The following is a 17328-nucleotide window of genomic DNA, read 5'->3' on the forward strand; positions in this document are numbered from 1 at the left end:
GGCGATGAGACAAGATTTTAGGATTTCAGCTTTTACTTCCTGTATTTCCATCCAGATAGATGTAGAACCTTTTGTATCAGACCACCCAATTTTTAAGTGATAAAAAGTCAGTCCCTCCAGGATTTTGCAATCGCAGAAATGAATGCAAAATCAAGCAAATATTTGGAGGAGCTTGCAATTTTTCTACATGACCTCAGATTTTCCACCGATTTGGGCCATGGCATATCATGTGATGTCATCTGACTTAATTTTTGGTTGCTTATCCTTTGCTTGCAATAATTGCATCAAGCTTGTGACACATTGACATCATCAAAAGTCTGGTGATTGACGTGGCCAGTCTAAAACCTTCCATTTTTTCCTCCTGATAAAGTCCTTTTTGAGAGGGCAGTGTGTTCTGGGTCATTGTCTTGCTGCATGATGAAGTTCCTCCCAATTAATTTGTATGCATTTCTCTGTAAATTGGCAGACAAAGGGTTTTTGTAAAATTCTGAATTAATTCTGCTGCTGCCATCATGAGTTACATCATCAATAAAGATTAATAAGAGAGAGTAGAGTTTTCCTTTGCAAAGCAGATTGTGTTTGTTTGTGAAATTGTATATTTATTTGTTTAGTTTTGGCACAAATTGAACTCCATAGCTATGTTTACTGTTTAAACAATCAATCTAACAGGACACACCTGGGTAATAAGAAACACCCGATACTCACATGTTCCAAAATTTTTGCCTGCCTACAAATTGGGTGGTCTGATACAAAATGTGCTAGGTTTTGTCATTTAATACATCTACACATACATATACAATTCCAAAAAGTTGAGACGCTGTGTTAAATGTAAATGTTATTCACAGTAACAGAAAACATATCAAAGTGTTTAAACTGAGTAAATGTAACATTTTAAGAAAAAAAAATGGTACAACTTTCCCATCTTTACTTCTGAGACTCTGCCTCTCTAAGATACTCTTTTTATACCCAATCATGTTACTGACCTGTTGCCAGTTAACCTAATTAGTTGCAAAATGTTCCTCCAGCTGTTTGTTTTTAGTAACACTTACTTTTCCACCCTTTTGTTGCCCCGTCCCAACTTTTTTGAGACGTGATAGGCCATGAAATTCAAAATTCTTATTTTTTTCTTAAAATGGTACATTTACACCAGGGGTGTCCAATCTTATGCGGAAAGGGCCGGTGTGGGTGCAGGTTTTCATTCCAACCAAGCAGAAGCCACACCTGAGTCTACTGAAAGCCAAGATCAACTGATTAAACAGGTGGAATCAGGTGTGGCTCCTGCTTGGTTGGAATGAAAACCTGCACCCACACCGGCCCTTTCTGGGCAAGATTGGACACCCCTGATTTACACAATTTAAACATTTTGATATGTTTTCCATGTTCTATTGTGAATAACATATGGGTTTATGAGATTTGCAAATCATTGCATTCTGTTTTTATTTACATTTTACACAGCACCCCATTTTTAAAAAAATTTTTTTTGGAATTGGGGTTGTACATACCAGGAAATAAAAGCTAAAATTCTAAATGTTTTCAGTCAACAGCAAAAACAAATGAATTGGCCTTGCAGTTCCAATAGTTTCAGAGGGGACTGTACATTCAAGGGGTTAATATCATAAGGAAAAAACATGGTGATTATAACATGTGAAGTTAATGATTTAGCTAGCTAATTTCTGGTTGCATTGTGATTGATCAGAATGGAAAATCTGTTTTGAGCCTGTTTTTTGTTTTAGGTTTATCTAGCTGGTTTTAGGTTACTTTTATCAACTCTTATATTGACTACAATTTTAACTGAATTACAGGTTTGTTTTTTCAGATGACCCAGAAATGACCAAGAAATGACCAAGAAATGACCCAGATCATGCATATCGGTGGTCAACCACATTCTAATCCAACTACAGAGTAAAAGTTTTGCTATGAGTTGCTTCCTTTTTTTTCTTTCTTTCTTTCTTTCTTTTTACTGCTCATCATCTGAAAGCAACCTAGAGAGAAACAAGAAAACAAGAAAAAAAATTAACATAGTTTCCTTAGAAATTTGTTTGTTTGATTTTTTTTTATATAAAGATGATCATAAATGTTGTAAAACATATATTTACCTACCTTGCTCCACTGTTAAAACCTATTCTTAAAACAATAGTATATCAGACAGCTCATTAGCCCAGCTCATGCAACCACACCCTCTATTGGCTAAAGTTAAAAGAACACCTAGTGGATAAAAAAAAAAAGTCCAAAGGAGGAATTTATAGAAATATTTAATTAAAGGTCACAATATATTGCAATTACAGATATTGTAGATATGTACATAAATGTAATGGGAACAACAGTGGAGTATAGTATGTATAGTTTGGTTAGTCCGATGTATCGTCCAAGAGCGTAACAATCAATAAGACGGTAATGCAACTGCATCAGAGACTAGGGGCCCGCGAGGTTCGCATGTACTTGGATACGGGCCCTATCATCCGTAAGCAGGACATGCATTTACATTAGTATACCCGTGAACACCAAAGCAATGCCTGGCGAATGTCGATTTAAATACCATGTATGTGTATCAAACTTCTGCTTGATGGTGTGTCTTTGACGTCATTACCAGAGTATATAACACAGTACCAGAAAACAATTATAATATATATGTATTTCTATAAAACTATTGAAACAAACTATAGTTATAATTACGAGAAGTTTTTAATAAGGACTGATGGATTTTGGTTTGATTTTCAAAAACAAATGGGCACTGCGGATTCTGGGACATTACTAGTAACTGCGAACATGCATAGTATGTGCAAAACAGAACTTAGTTGCACTTGAGTTAAAGAGCGATGTCATGGAGTTTAAGTATAGACATACAAGTGGCTTTCAGAAGTGAAAATTAAAAAAGCAGCAGAGAAAGAAAATAATAAACTGACAAAAATTTGACATTTCTTTAAAAAGCTAGCTCAGTGACTGTGGCTTCTGCCGAGCGTTCTTTGTCTAAACTGAAATAGATTTTTTCTTTTAAAAACTATCTGAGGAGCTCAATGGGACAGAGCCGTCTCTCTGGATTTGCCATGTTCTTGACTGATAAAGCCCGGGCGTGCCAGCTGGATGTTAAGGATTTGATCAAAAACTTTGCCCAGAGGAAAGCCCAGAAATTACCGTTACGATGTAAGTGAGCATCATTCGAATTATTTTAACAATCAGGTATTGTGGTTGGATTTAGTTAGATTTAGGCAGAGGGACCTATGTGTGCACAGCCATAGAAATGTGTTATCTGCCATGCTACACCGTTACCACTGTTTTTTCATTTGTTGTGGTGCACCTACTCACAATTTGGTTAGTCATCTATTTGCTGCTGTAAAATATGTACGATACTCTATGTCGTTGAATAGTGACATGCTGACACCACGCTCTGCTTAGGGGGCCCGTCTTGACAATCCTGCGCTGGGTCAAAGAATTGGCTCATTACACAACTCATATCGTCTTCAGGTTTCCATTGAATATAGATCGAGTTTGTTTTCTCTTTATATGTTGGCCTTCTCTTGCTTGCCTCTCCTGTTTTTTCAGAAACCTTAATAAAAAAAAAAACAACATAATCGAATAATATTATAGATATAACAGTATATAACTGCATCATAATAACATTCCAAAGTTATCTAGTATTTTAGTTTTCACAGTCGCAATAATGCAAAGTTTGTAAGTTAATGATCAAGTAAAAACACTGTTATTAAAAACATTGATACAAATATATATTCATATAAATAAGCATTTGAAGATTAAGAAAGCATTTACTGAAAACTGGCTACATGAGATCAAATACACAATTTCTGTACAAGCAGTGGCAATAAAGGTGAGAGAATAAAAATGATCTGTTGTATATTAACATGGGTATTACATAATACAGATTTACAGGTCCTGTCCGTGAAAGAATTTTACATTTTATATAGCATTTCGTTAGAAAGGTGACATGGCTGTTAGCACGTACTGTGGCATTATCCTAGACTAGGGTCATCAAATACCTGTAAAAATGCATTTGAAGTAAAAACCTGGGTTTAGATGTAGATTACTAATGAGCAAGCTAGAGGCAACAGTAGCAACCCAACTCTAATTAGACAGGATAAAGAAGAAACTTTGAGAGGAATCAGACTCAAAAGGGAACCCATCCTCTTCTGTTAATATTTCCCTAGACCTGTAGTGCACTATATGCCCAAAAGAGCTCCATTTGGGATTCAGCCATGGAAAATATTTATAACGATGCTAATGGTCATTTTTACTTAAAAAAAAAAAAAAAAAGCTATTTCTCATTAAATCTATTCTTAATATAGTTATAAGTAAATATAAACACATTATTGCCTACATTTAAATAGAATATTACAATCAATAATCACCATCCAAAAAAAGATTCTGTTTGTATAATATATGCCAGGCCTTACCGTTCCATCGCTGGAACTGGAGCTCGGTGATCTGTTTCTCCTGCAATGGCAAAATTCATCCACATGATAACCTGATATCATGATAATCACACAACTGTTATTAGTGAAGTGTATTATTTTTATGAACTTGTGTTACTTACCATACACATATCTCTTTCAAGAGCAAGATTGCAAATGCACACATTAGAACCAGGATAATGGATATGGTCAGACACAGGATGAGAAACTGTAGAAAATGTCTAATATTTGAGAATGGTTGCATCTCTTAAAAGGGTATAAAGAAGATGAAAAGGAAAAAGAGAGTTGTAAATATAGAAAACAGTGTTAAAACTGTAGATGCTTTCTTATCTTTATTTAACCTTTGCATTTTTATTTAAATTAGACATTATTATAATCTTTTATTTGTTAGAGCACCTACCTGAATCTGATCTGTTGTCTGCTGTTTCATATTTGTATGGCACAGAAAACAGAAAAGGAATTAGTGGAATTTGTACTTACAGAACAAAACAGAGCACAGCAAAACACTTAACTGCATTAAATCATTTTTAAAAAATAAATAGTCTTGCCGCAAATAATATACTGTAGTATAGATTTATATGCATGGCGTACCAGTGGTCATTGCATCACTCCACAGCTGCTGCAAGAAGACACATGATGGGGACGTGGTTTTGAACTGACTTTTCTGCAAAGGAAATGGGGGGGTGTTATTTTCACACTTCAATCTCACAGCAGTGCATCTGCAACTAATTTAAACAGTAAACAGCTTAACCATTCTATTAATACCTTCTAAAAATCTCGCCAAAAGTTTGCAGAAAGTGGTCATAATGTCACCAATCTTTTTTTTTTTTTTTTTTTTTTTTTAATGATAAGTTTGTTTAGTGTTGCAGCAGAGCTCAGACTCAAAATCATCTTGCTTATGGTGTAGCACTGATAACGTAGCATTTCCTATTTGTATGTAGCAATGAATTAATAGGAAACCTTTGTGCGTTACACATCATTGCTGTTGCATTTTAGGTCTCTATTGTAGTTTTAGCATAGTACATGCACATGCACTTTATCTTGCATTGGATATAGTTGGATTGATGTAATTAAATGAGCATTAATAGATTACAAGTAAATAAAATGTCTCTTTTTTTGACTGGTGTCCCGTCCAGGGTTTATTCTCATCTCACGGCCAGTGTTTCAGATATAAGATCCCGATCCACTCTGACACTGACCAGGATAAAGCAGTTGTTGAAATTATGTCAGGTAATTGCATCAGGTTTGAACAACAAACCTGAACACTACACAACATATATTTAATGTAAATTGTATTTATTTAGCTGGATAACTTTTGCTTGTATTTTCTCATTTGTAAGTCGCTTTGGATAAAAGCGTCTGCTAAATGAATAAATGTAAATGTAACTTTAGTTGAAAATCAATGTCTGCTGTTTGTGGGTACAGATATACAGATTCACTTTGTATAATGAAAAACTTTTTAAGATGAAACCCAAAGCAATTTACAGTTGATACAAGATACAACTGAGCAGTAGAGGGATAAGGGCCTAGGTCAAGGTGCCTAGCTCAATTGGTGGAATATTGCAATAACTAGCTAGTAATTAAATAGGCTACATCTACTGTAGGATTATCAGTAACGTTCCACTACTCAATACTAACAGGTGATGTTTTTATTTTTAAACTATCAGATTACAGGTCCAAAAGTTTTGATCTTGTTCTTTCTCTCAAGACAACAGAAACGTGGGCTTGTTCTGGGTCTTGGCTTATGGTTATAGCTTCCTGTTTTTTCCAGCATGCTGAGGGTGATAATCACTTCAAACGGCCACAAGTCTGTGCTGTATCTTTACCATTGTAAAGAATCTATCAAGTGTTTTTGGCCCTCTTGTTTTTTTGGGGGTTTTTTTGGCTGTATGTATGTGGAATTCTCATACAGCATACACATTACATTCAGGCAGTTAGACAAATTAGTCATTAAAAATGTGCTAGTCACTCCAACAATATAATTTACTTAATTAGATTTGGAGGTGTAGGGGGTGATTAAGCAAATGCTCTATACATAGTTCATGTTCATTACATCTGCAACCGAGTCTGTAACATATCATTATATCTAGATTTTTTTTTCATCTTTGAAAGACAGGGGGCTTAGCCCTTATCCATTCAATCATGTCTATCTAGCTGAATAGCTATTTTAATCTATAGCATTTCGAAGCTCACTGAGGTTTTCTATGTGGTTCCATCTGCATAAAAGCCAGCATATTTTTACCCCCACAGATTGTGTCTCACACTGAAACGTACTCCCAGCTACAGACAAAAAAAAAAAAATCAGTTGCAAAGAATTAACCAACCACTGAATTAGTTCAGCCCCATTTGTGTTGACTGACAGATGACAACAGAGGGAAATAAACATGTCACTATGAAATAAAAGGGTTTAAAAAACAAAACAAAAAAAACCTGTGCATTTATTGCTGCATTGACTAATTTTGATTATTTATATCACAGGCATATTTGTGCATTTATTTAATCTTGGCCAAAAGAGCATTTTACAATGAGGAACCAGAATTCATTCGTATTTTTACAGTATTTGAACAGTATAGTTAATGTGACTAGATAATGCAGCTGTTCAAATGAAAACATGAAGCCTTGTTTATCGCGGTTCCATTAAAGACAGATAAGAATGCATGAAACAGAACAGCAAATGAGCAAACCACAGGTGCATGAAGCTTTAAACATGAAGCTCAGCAAGCACAGCTAAGATCGTGTAAGGTCATTGTGTTCAGTAACACAAAGGGTGGGGGGTGGGGGGGGGCTATTAAAGGTTGTCCTACCACAAAGACCTGCTGAATTGTATAACTACATATCAGAAATAACCTTTCTTCCTGTGACTTTAATACAAAACTGAAAAAGACGAGTGCCGTTACACCAAGCACTGGGGAAAAAAACAAAAGGGAACAAAAATGTAATTGAGAAGAAACTAATAGGGGAAAATGGGAACACATTGTAATCGGAGTTAAATATCATAACTATTTCAGTCTAAAGTTCTGAGTAAAATGTGTTGAGAGATGTTTTTCTTGTTATAAATAAATTACACCTTTAAGATGAGTTATAATTGTAATTGATTTGTAATCATCCATCCATCCATCCGTCTTCTATAACGCTTAATCCTTTTCAGGGTGATTTGTAATCATTCTCAAGTAAATATGTAAAGACAGAGATATACATTCGGTTCTGTGTTTTTTCTGTGGTTGAATATCAAATGTGTGCTACATGTAGTGCACTGCATACCATAAGAACCTCTGGTGTAGAGGTACTGAGCCAAGAGCAATCATCAAAATGTATTATCATTAATCGATGATTAAATACGTGAAACACACAAAAACCACACAAAAACAATTAATTTGTCTAAATTCAAGTCTTTAATAGGGCTTTATTTTTCAAGTTACACCTCATCAGGAATTTACACTGAAGATTCTCTGCATAAATTTGATTCCAGGGTTAAATCACAGTTTACAATATAGGTATGCTTCATCTCCTTTTCATGACAGGGATACGAAATTTCATTTTAACAACAGGAACACCCTAGAACAATACTGATCAAAGGAAATTTGAAAATTTGTTGTTTAATCAGAGCAGGAACTTGATTTCAGCATCATCAAATAAAATGATGAGGTTTAAAAATTCTAAATATTAAATAACAATGAAGACAGATATATAGATATAAGCAAAATACTAAAATATAGTATTTCCTAAACCAATAAGCTACAACACATCAAGCGTGTACTCTATGTCTATTGCTACAGTTGGGTTAACTTGATATATCAAGCAGGATAAACTGTCTTATACAGCTAACTGTAGAATGTTGATTACTTTTGAATTAAGATGCCTGGTTGTCTATGTTATTTGAAATTTAAAAAAAAAAAATTGTGTCTTGTTCAACCATATGGTCGGCTTATTTGGCACATTGTTTATCCGCATCGTCCATGCACAGAGGGACTAGAAACAATCATTTCTATGGCTAAACTGATTCAATCTCAAGCGCGTAAACGCAAACAAGGGTTTATGCTACACGTACAACAATTACGCTCTCTATATTTTTATAGTGATTATATAAATATAGTGTTCTATACACATACAGTAAGTACTTGGCTTTTTATTCACTCCTCACATACATACTGCATGAACCAAGCTGGATATTACAGAAAGAACAGTACACACACCGACCAACAAGTTGTTGTATTTGGTATTTTGATGAGTTATTGAGGTGAAAATGATGTTACCCTGACAGCATTGCAGAAATGATCTGCCAAATTCCCAAAACAATAGTAATAAAACATACATACATCGTTGAACTAAATGGCTAATGAAAAAAATGTAAACATTAGAATTTGACAAATTGGATCAGAATGTAAAATTAAAATTCTGGATAGAAAATGTGATTTAAAAAAAAAAAAAAAAAAAGCAACTTTTTTTTTTTTGCTAATATATATCATGCCTTATTGCTCCTCATTATATGAATCCTACTGAGAATCTCTCTTTTAGTTAGTTAGTTAGTTAGTTAGTTAGTTGTTTCCAATTCGTTTGATAAAGCCAGTAAAACATTACTGCTCTATAAAGGATTATTGAAGTCAAGTATTCTTGGGAAAAATTGCTTGGCATGTTTAAATAGCATGATGTTTACATGTGTCATTACAACTGCCCTAAGACCTTCTAACTCTTTCTTCAGTAGGATTACACTTTCCTATTGTTGAATTTTAATCTAATTTTATACTGTCAAGTCATCTGACCTTGCCCGGCTGCTGGCCTTGCTCAGGCTACTGAGGGGTCTGGTGTCCTCTATTGTCTCACTGGCTTCCACGTCTTCTTCTGCAGGGATCTCGTCATCATCCACCCGAATAACACCAGAAGCTCCTCGGGGCCCCACCATGGTAGTCTGGACATAAGAGGGCAATGTCTCGTCATACATCTTCGACCGGTCTTCTAGTGGTGCTGTCGCCCCATCTGTTTTTCCCACAAATGGTTTATAGGATGTGGGCACACACCCAGCCTCCATGCCGGCCACTTCAGTCAGGGGAAAGAAGTGTGAAACTGTTTTGTCCTCATCAAGTAACTTGTAGCCCTTGGCTTTCTGAATAGAGGACACAGCTATGGAAGGCTTCTCACCTGCACCAGATCCCTCGATTTGGGGCTGGGCTGGTTTGCGAAATGCAAAGTGAATCTTCTTGAGGCCCAAGTGGCTGATCTCTACAAAGTTGAGGAAGAGTGAAACACAGGCCACAGCTAACATAAAGATAATGAAGACAGTCTTTTCAGTTGGCCTGGACACGAAGCAGTCAACTGTATTGGGACAGGGCCAGCGGCTGCACTTATACAGTGGCAGGATGCGAAAGCCGTACAGGAAGTATTGGCCCAATACAAACCCTACCTCAAAGAGTGTCTTGAAGATGATGTGGCAGATGTAGGTTCTGAGCAGTGTGCCTTCCAAGCGGAACTTCTTGCTGCCTTTGGTGCTGGTCTCTTTGGCCGTACGGACACTGCCCTGGTCAGGAGCAACTGGCAGCCGTTCCTCGCTTGTCTCCTGTTGTCGGCTCAGCTCTGCCTCCTCACGTTCCTTACGTTTCTCCTCCATGTGAACATGGTGCACGGCATGGCCCACATACACCAGTGATGGCGTGGAGACAAAGATGATCTGCAGAACCCACAGGCGTATGTGTGAAATGGGGAAGGCCTCATCATAGCAGACGTTCTCGCAACCGGGCTGCTGCGTGTTGCAGACGTAATCTGACTGCTCATCGCCCCACACAAACTCTGCTGCAGTGCCGAGGATCAGGATGCGAAAGATGAAGAGCACGGTCAGCCACACCCTACCGATCACTGTCGAGTGCTCATTGACTTCCTCAAGGATGTTGCCCAAGAAACTCCAGTCACCCATGGTCAACAATCAACACTATAAACAAGGAGAGCAAAAAGGAGTCAAGAGTGAGTCAATAAAGTGAGTCAATGAGGCCTATTATGGCATGTCACCCTAAAAAAGCTAGCTCTGCATTAAACCCACAATTGGCATTGGCTTGTTTTGAATGTCGCAGTTGGTAAAGGTTATTCTACAATTTGCAGCATATATTCAGGCGACCTAAAACTAATCACTAACTCCAGTCATGCCACTCCTCGTCATGCCTGCCTTGAAGTCCAAACTCAAAATTATCCATGCGTCACCTTAAGTAAAAAATCCAAAAATTAACAAATAAATAACGCACAATTGTATCAATCAGACCACTCGAAACCAAGGCAATGGTAGTAAATCAGCAATAGGTTGGTATAAAATGGGCAACTTGCCACAGTGAGAGCTCCAGAGTAGTCGTGTTCCCCCTTCTCTTGGCACTGTGTGGTATGAAGTGAATTTTTTGCTCTCTGGTTCCCACCTAAGGCCCCCTCTGCTTGTCGCACCACTGAGCAAAAGTGAATGAATCCAGTCTGATGGTTGGTTTTTAGTTTGCTTCAATATTTAAGCTGGGAGCCAGACAGCCTTTATTCAAAAGGCGACAAATGATGACACATAGGACAATGGATCCCACAAACACAAATGGGAAATGGGAACACAAATGATTTTTTTTTTCTAAACAAAGAATATCATGGACTTCACCATGCTGTTAACTTTAACGGTTAATATTAACTTTTAAACCTGTGTTTAGAAAGCAGGTTGGACTCATTTACAAAATAAGGTTTGAGCAAATTGATGAGATAGTTTAAATGATGAATGCTGACCATTGGCTTTATTCTAAATTTGATAATATATGTATAGTTCGCCAATAATGAATATGACCATCTATGGGTGGTTCCCCAATGGTATGAAAATCTTTCCTGAACTTGAAATGAATGCAAATAGATGTAGGGATTAATACTGGTATATGTGTATGTCCAATCACTAGCAGGGTATGTGTTAAACCCATAATAAGTAATAAATTAACAGAATGGTTTGGGGGAAAATCTAACATACAACCGATTTTCCCAAATGTACCACAACAAATCAGAGCAGCCAAGACACAGTGGAGGTATAAATTCCTCCTGAGACATACAGTCACAGGGCAGCTGAACATGCTTGGAGAAGATGCTAAGACACTTCCATATACTGTGCATGAGCTCACAGACAATCACAATTGGCCAGTAGCGCTCTAATTGACAGGGTATAGAATAAATATAGTATTTATTTTCGTATTAGCAGAACAAGGTTAACGTAACTAATGAATATTGAAAGCATGATAAATCATCACACATGTTTCTTGAATACTGTTGCGTTATTACAGTTACCTGTAAAACTGGACAAAAGTTCCATTTTTATGTTTATAGTATTCTGTGGTGAAAGCCCTTTTAAACCTGAAAGCACTTGATTTTAATTAATTTTATATACATTTTGTAAATATAATATATGCAAACACACAATTGTGCATTTAAGGACACCAGCTTTTTTGAAGACCATCTTTTTTTTTGTAACCTTACTCAATTTTTCCATACTCACTCCCATTCCCCCTGTAAACCTTGTAAAGGTCTCGAATTTGCACATTAGAATATGATTGGCTCTAATAGTTTATGACATAATTACATTTATCTAGCATGTGTTCAGTACTAACTCAGATTTTTTTCACTGATTTTAATGCTATTTATTTCCTTTATTTATTTATTTTTTAAATAAGGCAAGTCCAGTTCCAAAATTCAGAGTTTAATTAGTCTCCCCAAATAGGACATAGCACATGATAAAACATGTATTAGGACTTTAACAGTTCAGCAAGTTGAGGCACCCATTAAATGCGATGTCAGTATGACATACTAATAGGGTGGGAAAAAATATTGGGGGTTAAAAATGAGAAAAATGCATGAAGATATTATTAAATATGAAATATATTATTCTATGATTGTGTTAAATACATATTTTATTTTAAATAACCAAACAACTAAAAATAAAAATTAAAGTATTGATATGAATATGAAATTTCTTCAGGGACAAAAAAGGCACAACATAGATATTTCAACTAACCTATTTGTCTCAAGAAAAGAAGAATGCAGTAGCCAGTTATCTTGAATTTGGAAACACTGTAGTAAACACTGGAAACAGTATTGTCTGCGTGCTCACAGACAATACTCGGCAACTTTTCAAAACATTTTGTAGAAATAAAATACAACACAGTTAGAATTTTTAACACAAGTAGCTTTCCATTACTGACTCTTGAAGTCTGTAATAATTAACACGTTGTTCTTATCCGTGCCGGAGTTGTAAAGGCACTAGGGGTTGGTACGGTAGGTGCTAGTGGCTTAAACTCACAGCAGGGCATTGAATAGGTGTAGGGATTTCACACAAAAGCATGATGTCATGATGAAACACACCGAATCCATTGAGCACATGCACTGAGGCGTGACCTTAGATTGTGCCAATGAAGCAGGCCTCAGGCTATAGCTAAACACAGGGACAACCCTGAAACAAAGTTATCTTATTATCTGTCTACGTGCTGTCGCGCCAAACAATTTCTCCTCTTGAGGGAGAAAATAGCTGACGATTGTAAACGTACATAAGAATAGGACACGGGAGACAGTTAGCATCAGTGTGATTAGGTACAGCAGTGAGACTATACTTTACATTATATAATCAGACCATATCATTTCTGTCTAGCAAACAAAGAACACTATAAGAGCAAAGTGTCTACTAGTGTCTCGTGACAAGTGTCCTGTGGACGTTTCAAGATAGCACATATTAAAAATCAGACCTGAGTGTTTTTATTTTCACAGATTTGTTTGGGAAACCCAGTGCTACTTTCTTCTCGAACATTTATTACTAACGGATCCCTTTTCTCTCTCTAAAATGGTTCCATAACCACGACTCTGGTACCATGACCAAAAAGATTTTGAACCACAGTTTATCCCATACTAAATCTTGCTCTTGCCCAACTCAGAATTCCTATACACAGATGTGATGCTGGACTTCCCTCATCTCACTCTCCTGCAGTAATCCCCATTAATCTCTACACCAGTACGAGTTTTTTAATGCTTCCAGTGTGGGTCCCTCTCTTCCCTGTCCTTTGTGCATACCACAGATACCAACTACAATAAGAAGGATTTACACAATTCAGTACGCATCCATTCCATCTAGTGAACTGAGGACTGTGAATGGTTTTCATTTGTGCAGTCTTGTGTCTGTGCAGCCAGTGTCCATGAATAATATTACACCATGTATTTTCTCTCAAAGCATTCGGTCCCATGTTGGTCATTTAACATTTTACTTGATTGCTAAAAATGTAATTGTGCCCATTTTAGAAGTTGTACTTCACTTGAGGACTTTTAAAGTCTTTTCTACTCTTCAGTTTCACCCAGCTTTGAGCCTGAATCCTTTCAGGATTTCTTCCTTATTGTGCCTAATGGGGTTTTACCATGTCTCTGGCTTTCCCAGTTGGCGTTCAAGATCTAGACCCATATTCTGTATCCGTAAAGCTGCTTTGTGACAATGCTATTAGTTAAATGTATTAATAAATAAATTGTAATTACACTGAGCTATACTTTGAATGTAACCAGCTTTTAACTCAACTAGATTGTTCACATTTAGTAATGTGTTCATCGTTAAAGCATGAATAAATTCAAACAGAAACCACAAATCACTTAAGGTTCAAATTCCCTTTAGTGAATTTAAAGTGCTTTATCCTGGTAATGGTTGTGGAGCCGACTCCATTTTTGGAGACAATCATGGGAACAATGGGCACCCGGGATACACCTCAGGAGGGAGGCCAAAAGATCACAGGACATTACAACCAAAAGTTGCTGCTTGTCAACAAGCGGTGCTCAAAGCTTGATACTATTGCTAATGAACAGTTCGTTTGTAAGGAATAAAAGCTGACAGGACATGCTGTTATAAGGAAATAATCAACAATGGGGTGGGGTGCCGATTCATTATTATTGTATGCAAGTTTCATGTCTTTTTTTTTTTTTTCTATAAAAGCATGCCTGTCCTGTCATATTTTATTCCTTTTATAAAATTCCACAGATTTTTATTTACACCTCATACATTTGATCTATTTATAGATACAATTCATGCTGTGGACAAGTTAGTTCCTCACCAAACTCTCTAAGCCAAAAATGCAGTTTGAGCTGTTATCAATAAACCATAACACACTCCGTCCTAAAGACTTTCCTGCATCAGAAATGATGAGTGCATTAACCTGTGATTTGCCTTGAAAATAGAACTGCTGTCCTGTTATAGAAATTATTACACTCTCTGAGCAGTCAGAATAAAGAATTCAACAGTTCTGTGATATAAAGTGTTGGTCCATTTGATTTAATTCATTAGAAAAATAATTTTCCTCCAAACCATGAAACAAATTTGTAGCCACATATACCCTTTACGACTAGGACTGGACACCATGCTCTAAACCCATTTGGGGGTATACCAGAGGCTAGGTTACATAAGGCATATTGAATACAGTCCTTTAAATCCTCTGGGTCCTGAAATACAGTTCTGTTCCTATAATCAACGCAACCAATGACCATCCACCATACCCTGACTAGCAAATTGAGGCCTCCAGAGCTTACAATATTATTAATGTAGCTACATGGGGACAAAAGGGGTGGGTCATGGTAATCAATTGTTCCCACCAATCTGACAGGAAGTGGACTCAGGCATTCCTCTGTTGATTATGGGGTTGAGGGTGCAGCAGGAGGGAAGAAAGGCCACAGGCGACACAATAGCAAAGAGGAAAGGCAATGCATGGTAGAAAATTTGCAAATCACAAAGCAACATGAAGGGAATGAGTACAATAGAAAAGTAAGGAAGAATGTGAAATTGTTAATTGTATTCAGGGCCTCGAATTTATTAAAAGCATCATTGCAAGGGAGACTGACTTCATCTTCAGGGTTCAGGTCAGTCCTAAACCCTCTCCAGGCCAGGATTCTGACAGGCGTCTCTATGACAGCGTCACACAGGCGTCTGTGATAGGGACACACTTTGTCAGAAGATAGCGGTGGTCTCTTAGGTGTTGCTATCACATACTAGCCTTTTGTATTGCCAGGAAGCTCGTTAAAAATAGGTGATTTATTTCACACTCTCCTTCACCATCACATGGAAAAATCAACACATGAGGCCAGCAATTAAAAATATCCCACCCATATGCTCCTGCTTAGCACGTGTGTCCTAGCAACCTTCACACCTCCAAAGTATTACTGTGCAATTTAACTCAAACAAAGCTGACAGTTTAATTTGTCACAAATAAAACTGGGGACAACACTGCGTTGGCGCATACTCAACAAGAGAGACATGTTTTGCCAACCAATAGCTCAGTCTATGTGGGAATTTATGGAAAAATATGAGGCACTGTTGAGGAATCCTGCACATAAATAGCATACTGAAAACATTTCCAGTTCATGCAGGAGCAGCTAGAGGATTGTGGTAAGGGGTATTAGATTCACAAGTGTAAACATAAATGTACACTCTCTTTAAGAGGCTATTAAAGGGATCATGTTGGGGGGGGGGGTGTTGGTGTAGGGTGGGGGAGTCTGTAAGCACTCAGTTTAAAATGAGAACCATTTTACTTACTGAGTGACTCCTTTCAGGTTCTTTATGATCTAAAGAAATGTTTAAATAAAGCAGTGATCATATTTGAAAAACAATGAATGTTTATAACCTTTTATGAGGCACCAAAGTGTCCCAAATTTTCCAGTATCACTCACATAAATGGGCAATTATGATTTGGCTAAATGTTGACACTTCTTACAGCTTATGTTAACACTCTTCATATACAGTGTTGGGTAAATTACTCAAAAAAGTAATCCACTACAGAATACTAATTACTACTATAAAATTGTAATCTGATTACTGCATGTAAAAAGTAATCAGATTGGACATGTACAAAAAAAAACACCTACAAAAAAACACTACAAAGTAAAACTCATAGTACTTTCAGCAATTTTAGCGAGTGTCAATGTATGAGATGATCAGAAAAAGTTGGATTTATAATAAAACTTGCCTCGGTGTTGTCACTGTAGGACTACCAGACCAAAATATATAAATCTTTTCTAACTAGGTCTGTATGGTATCGCTAGCCAAGGGGAGACACAACTAAGCTATCATTATTGGGGCTTGGCTGCTACAGTGCCATACATTATCTTTCCTAATGCTCTGCTCAAATGTTCACGTAAACTGGAACTCATATAGACATTTACACACCTTGTTTTCCTGCTCAGCATCAGAGGATGTTACTGTTTCAGTTTCAACCCCTTTACTGGTTTAAAAAAATAATAAAATCGGCGTATATCTATTTTTCCCCTCACACTGACTGTGAGCTAGCGTTTTGCAGAATTGAGAGACTGTTAGCCAATAAGACACGAGTGTTTCCACGTATTTTCCTGTAAACCCTGTCTGATTGGTCTTGCTTCAGTTCACTAGATATAAAATTACAACACTGCTGTCTTCTTTTACTGATGTTCAGTTCTGTAGTGACAAATCGCTCCAAGTGGAGAATTATTCAGAGCTAAAAAAAAAAATCTTTGGGGGCAATACGTGATTTATTTTAAAAATGCATTTTACTTAATATTGTTTTCTTAACAATAATTTTGCAATGCAAGTAACAATTTTATTGACATCATTAACTTCTACCCAACTCTGTTCATATATCATTGAAACTAATGCATGTTTCAGTTTTTAAACCTCTAATCTTTTCATTATTTAAAACAGGATTCATGCATCAGTTTTTGAGAGAGGGCAATTGATTAGATGTTTCAGCACAACCATTAACTGAGAAAGACATCGTCATGAAAACGTAGGAAAAGAATAGATGACGCTGAAGAAGGCAGAGAAAAAGAGGTTCTCCACTTTTTCCTTTGTCTACTTTGCTGAATTGCAAAAGATATTAAAGACATATTTGGTTCAGCTTTTGAGTGGGCTAATCCTCTCACTAAGTCC

At 36.7% G+C, this 17328-nt stretch overlaps 1 protein-coding gene across 1 annotated transcript; it reads right to left on the bottom strand.

Annotated features, from left to right (window-relative positions):
- Positions 1-8973: 8973 nt before the first annotated feature.
- On the bottom strand, positions 8974-11008 carry gja8b (gap junction protein alpha 8 paralog b). The gene has a single exon (XM_053614977.1). The coding sequence runs from the start codon at positions 10327-10329 to the stop codon at positions 9163-9165; it is 1167 nt and encodes a 388-aa protein (XP_053470952.1). The 5' UTR covers positions 10330-11008; the 3' UTR covers positions 8974-9162.
- Positions 11009-17328: the final 6320 nt, after the last annotated feature.

This window comes from Ictalurus furcatus, chromosome 26 (assembly GCF_023375685.1).
Source record: "Ictalurus furcatus strain D&B chromosome 26, Billie_1.0, whole genome shotgun sequence".
In the NCBI taxonomy this organism is placed as follows: domain Eukaryota; kingdom Metazoa; phylum Chordata; class Actinopteri; order Siluriformes; family Ictaluridae; genus Ictalurus; species Ictalurus furcatus.

Coding starts and splice junctions, on each gene's coding strand:
- gja8b (XM_053614977.1), bottom strand. CDS start 10,329: ATGGGTGACTGGAGTTTCTTGGGCAACATCCTTGAGGAAGTCAATGAG.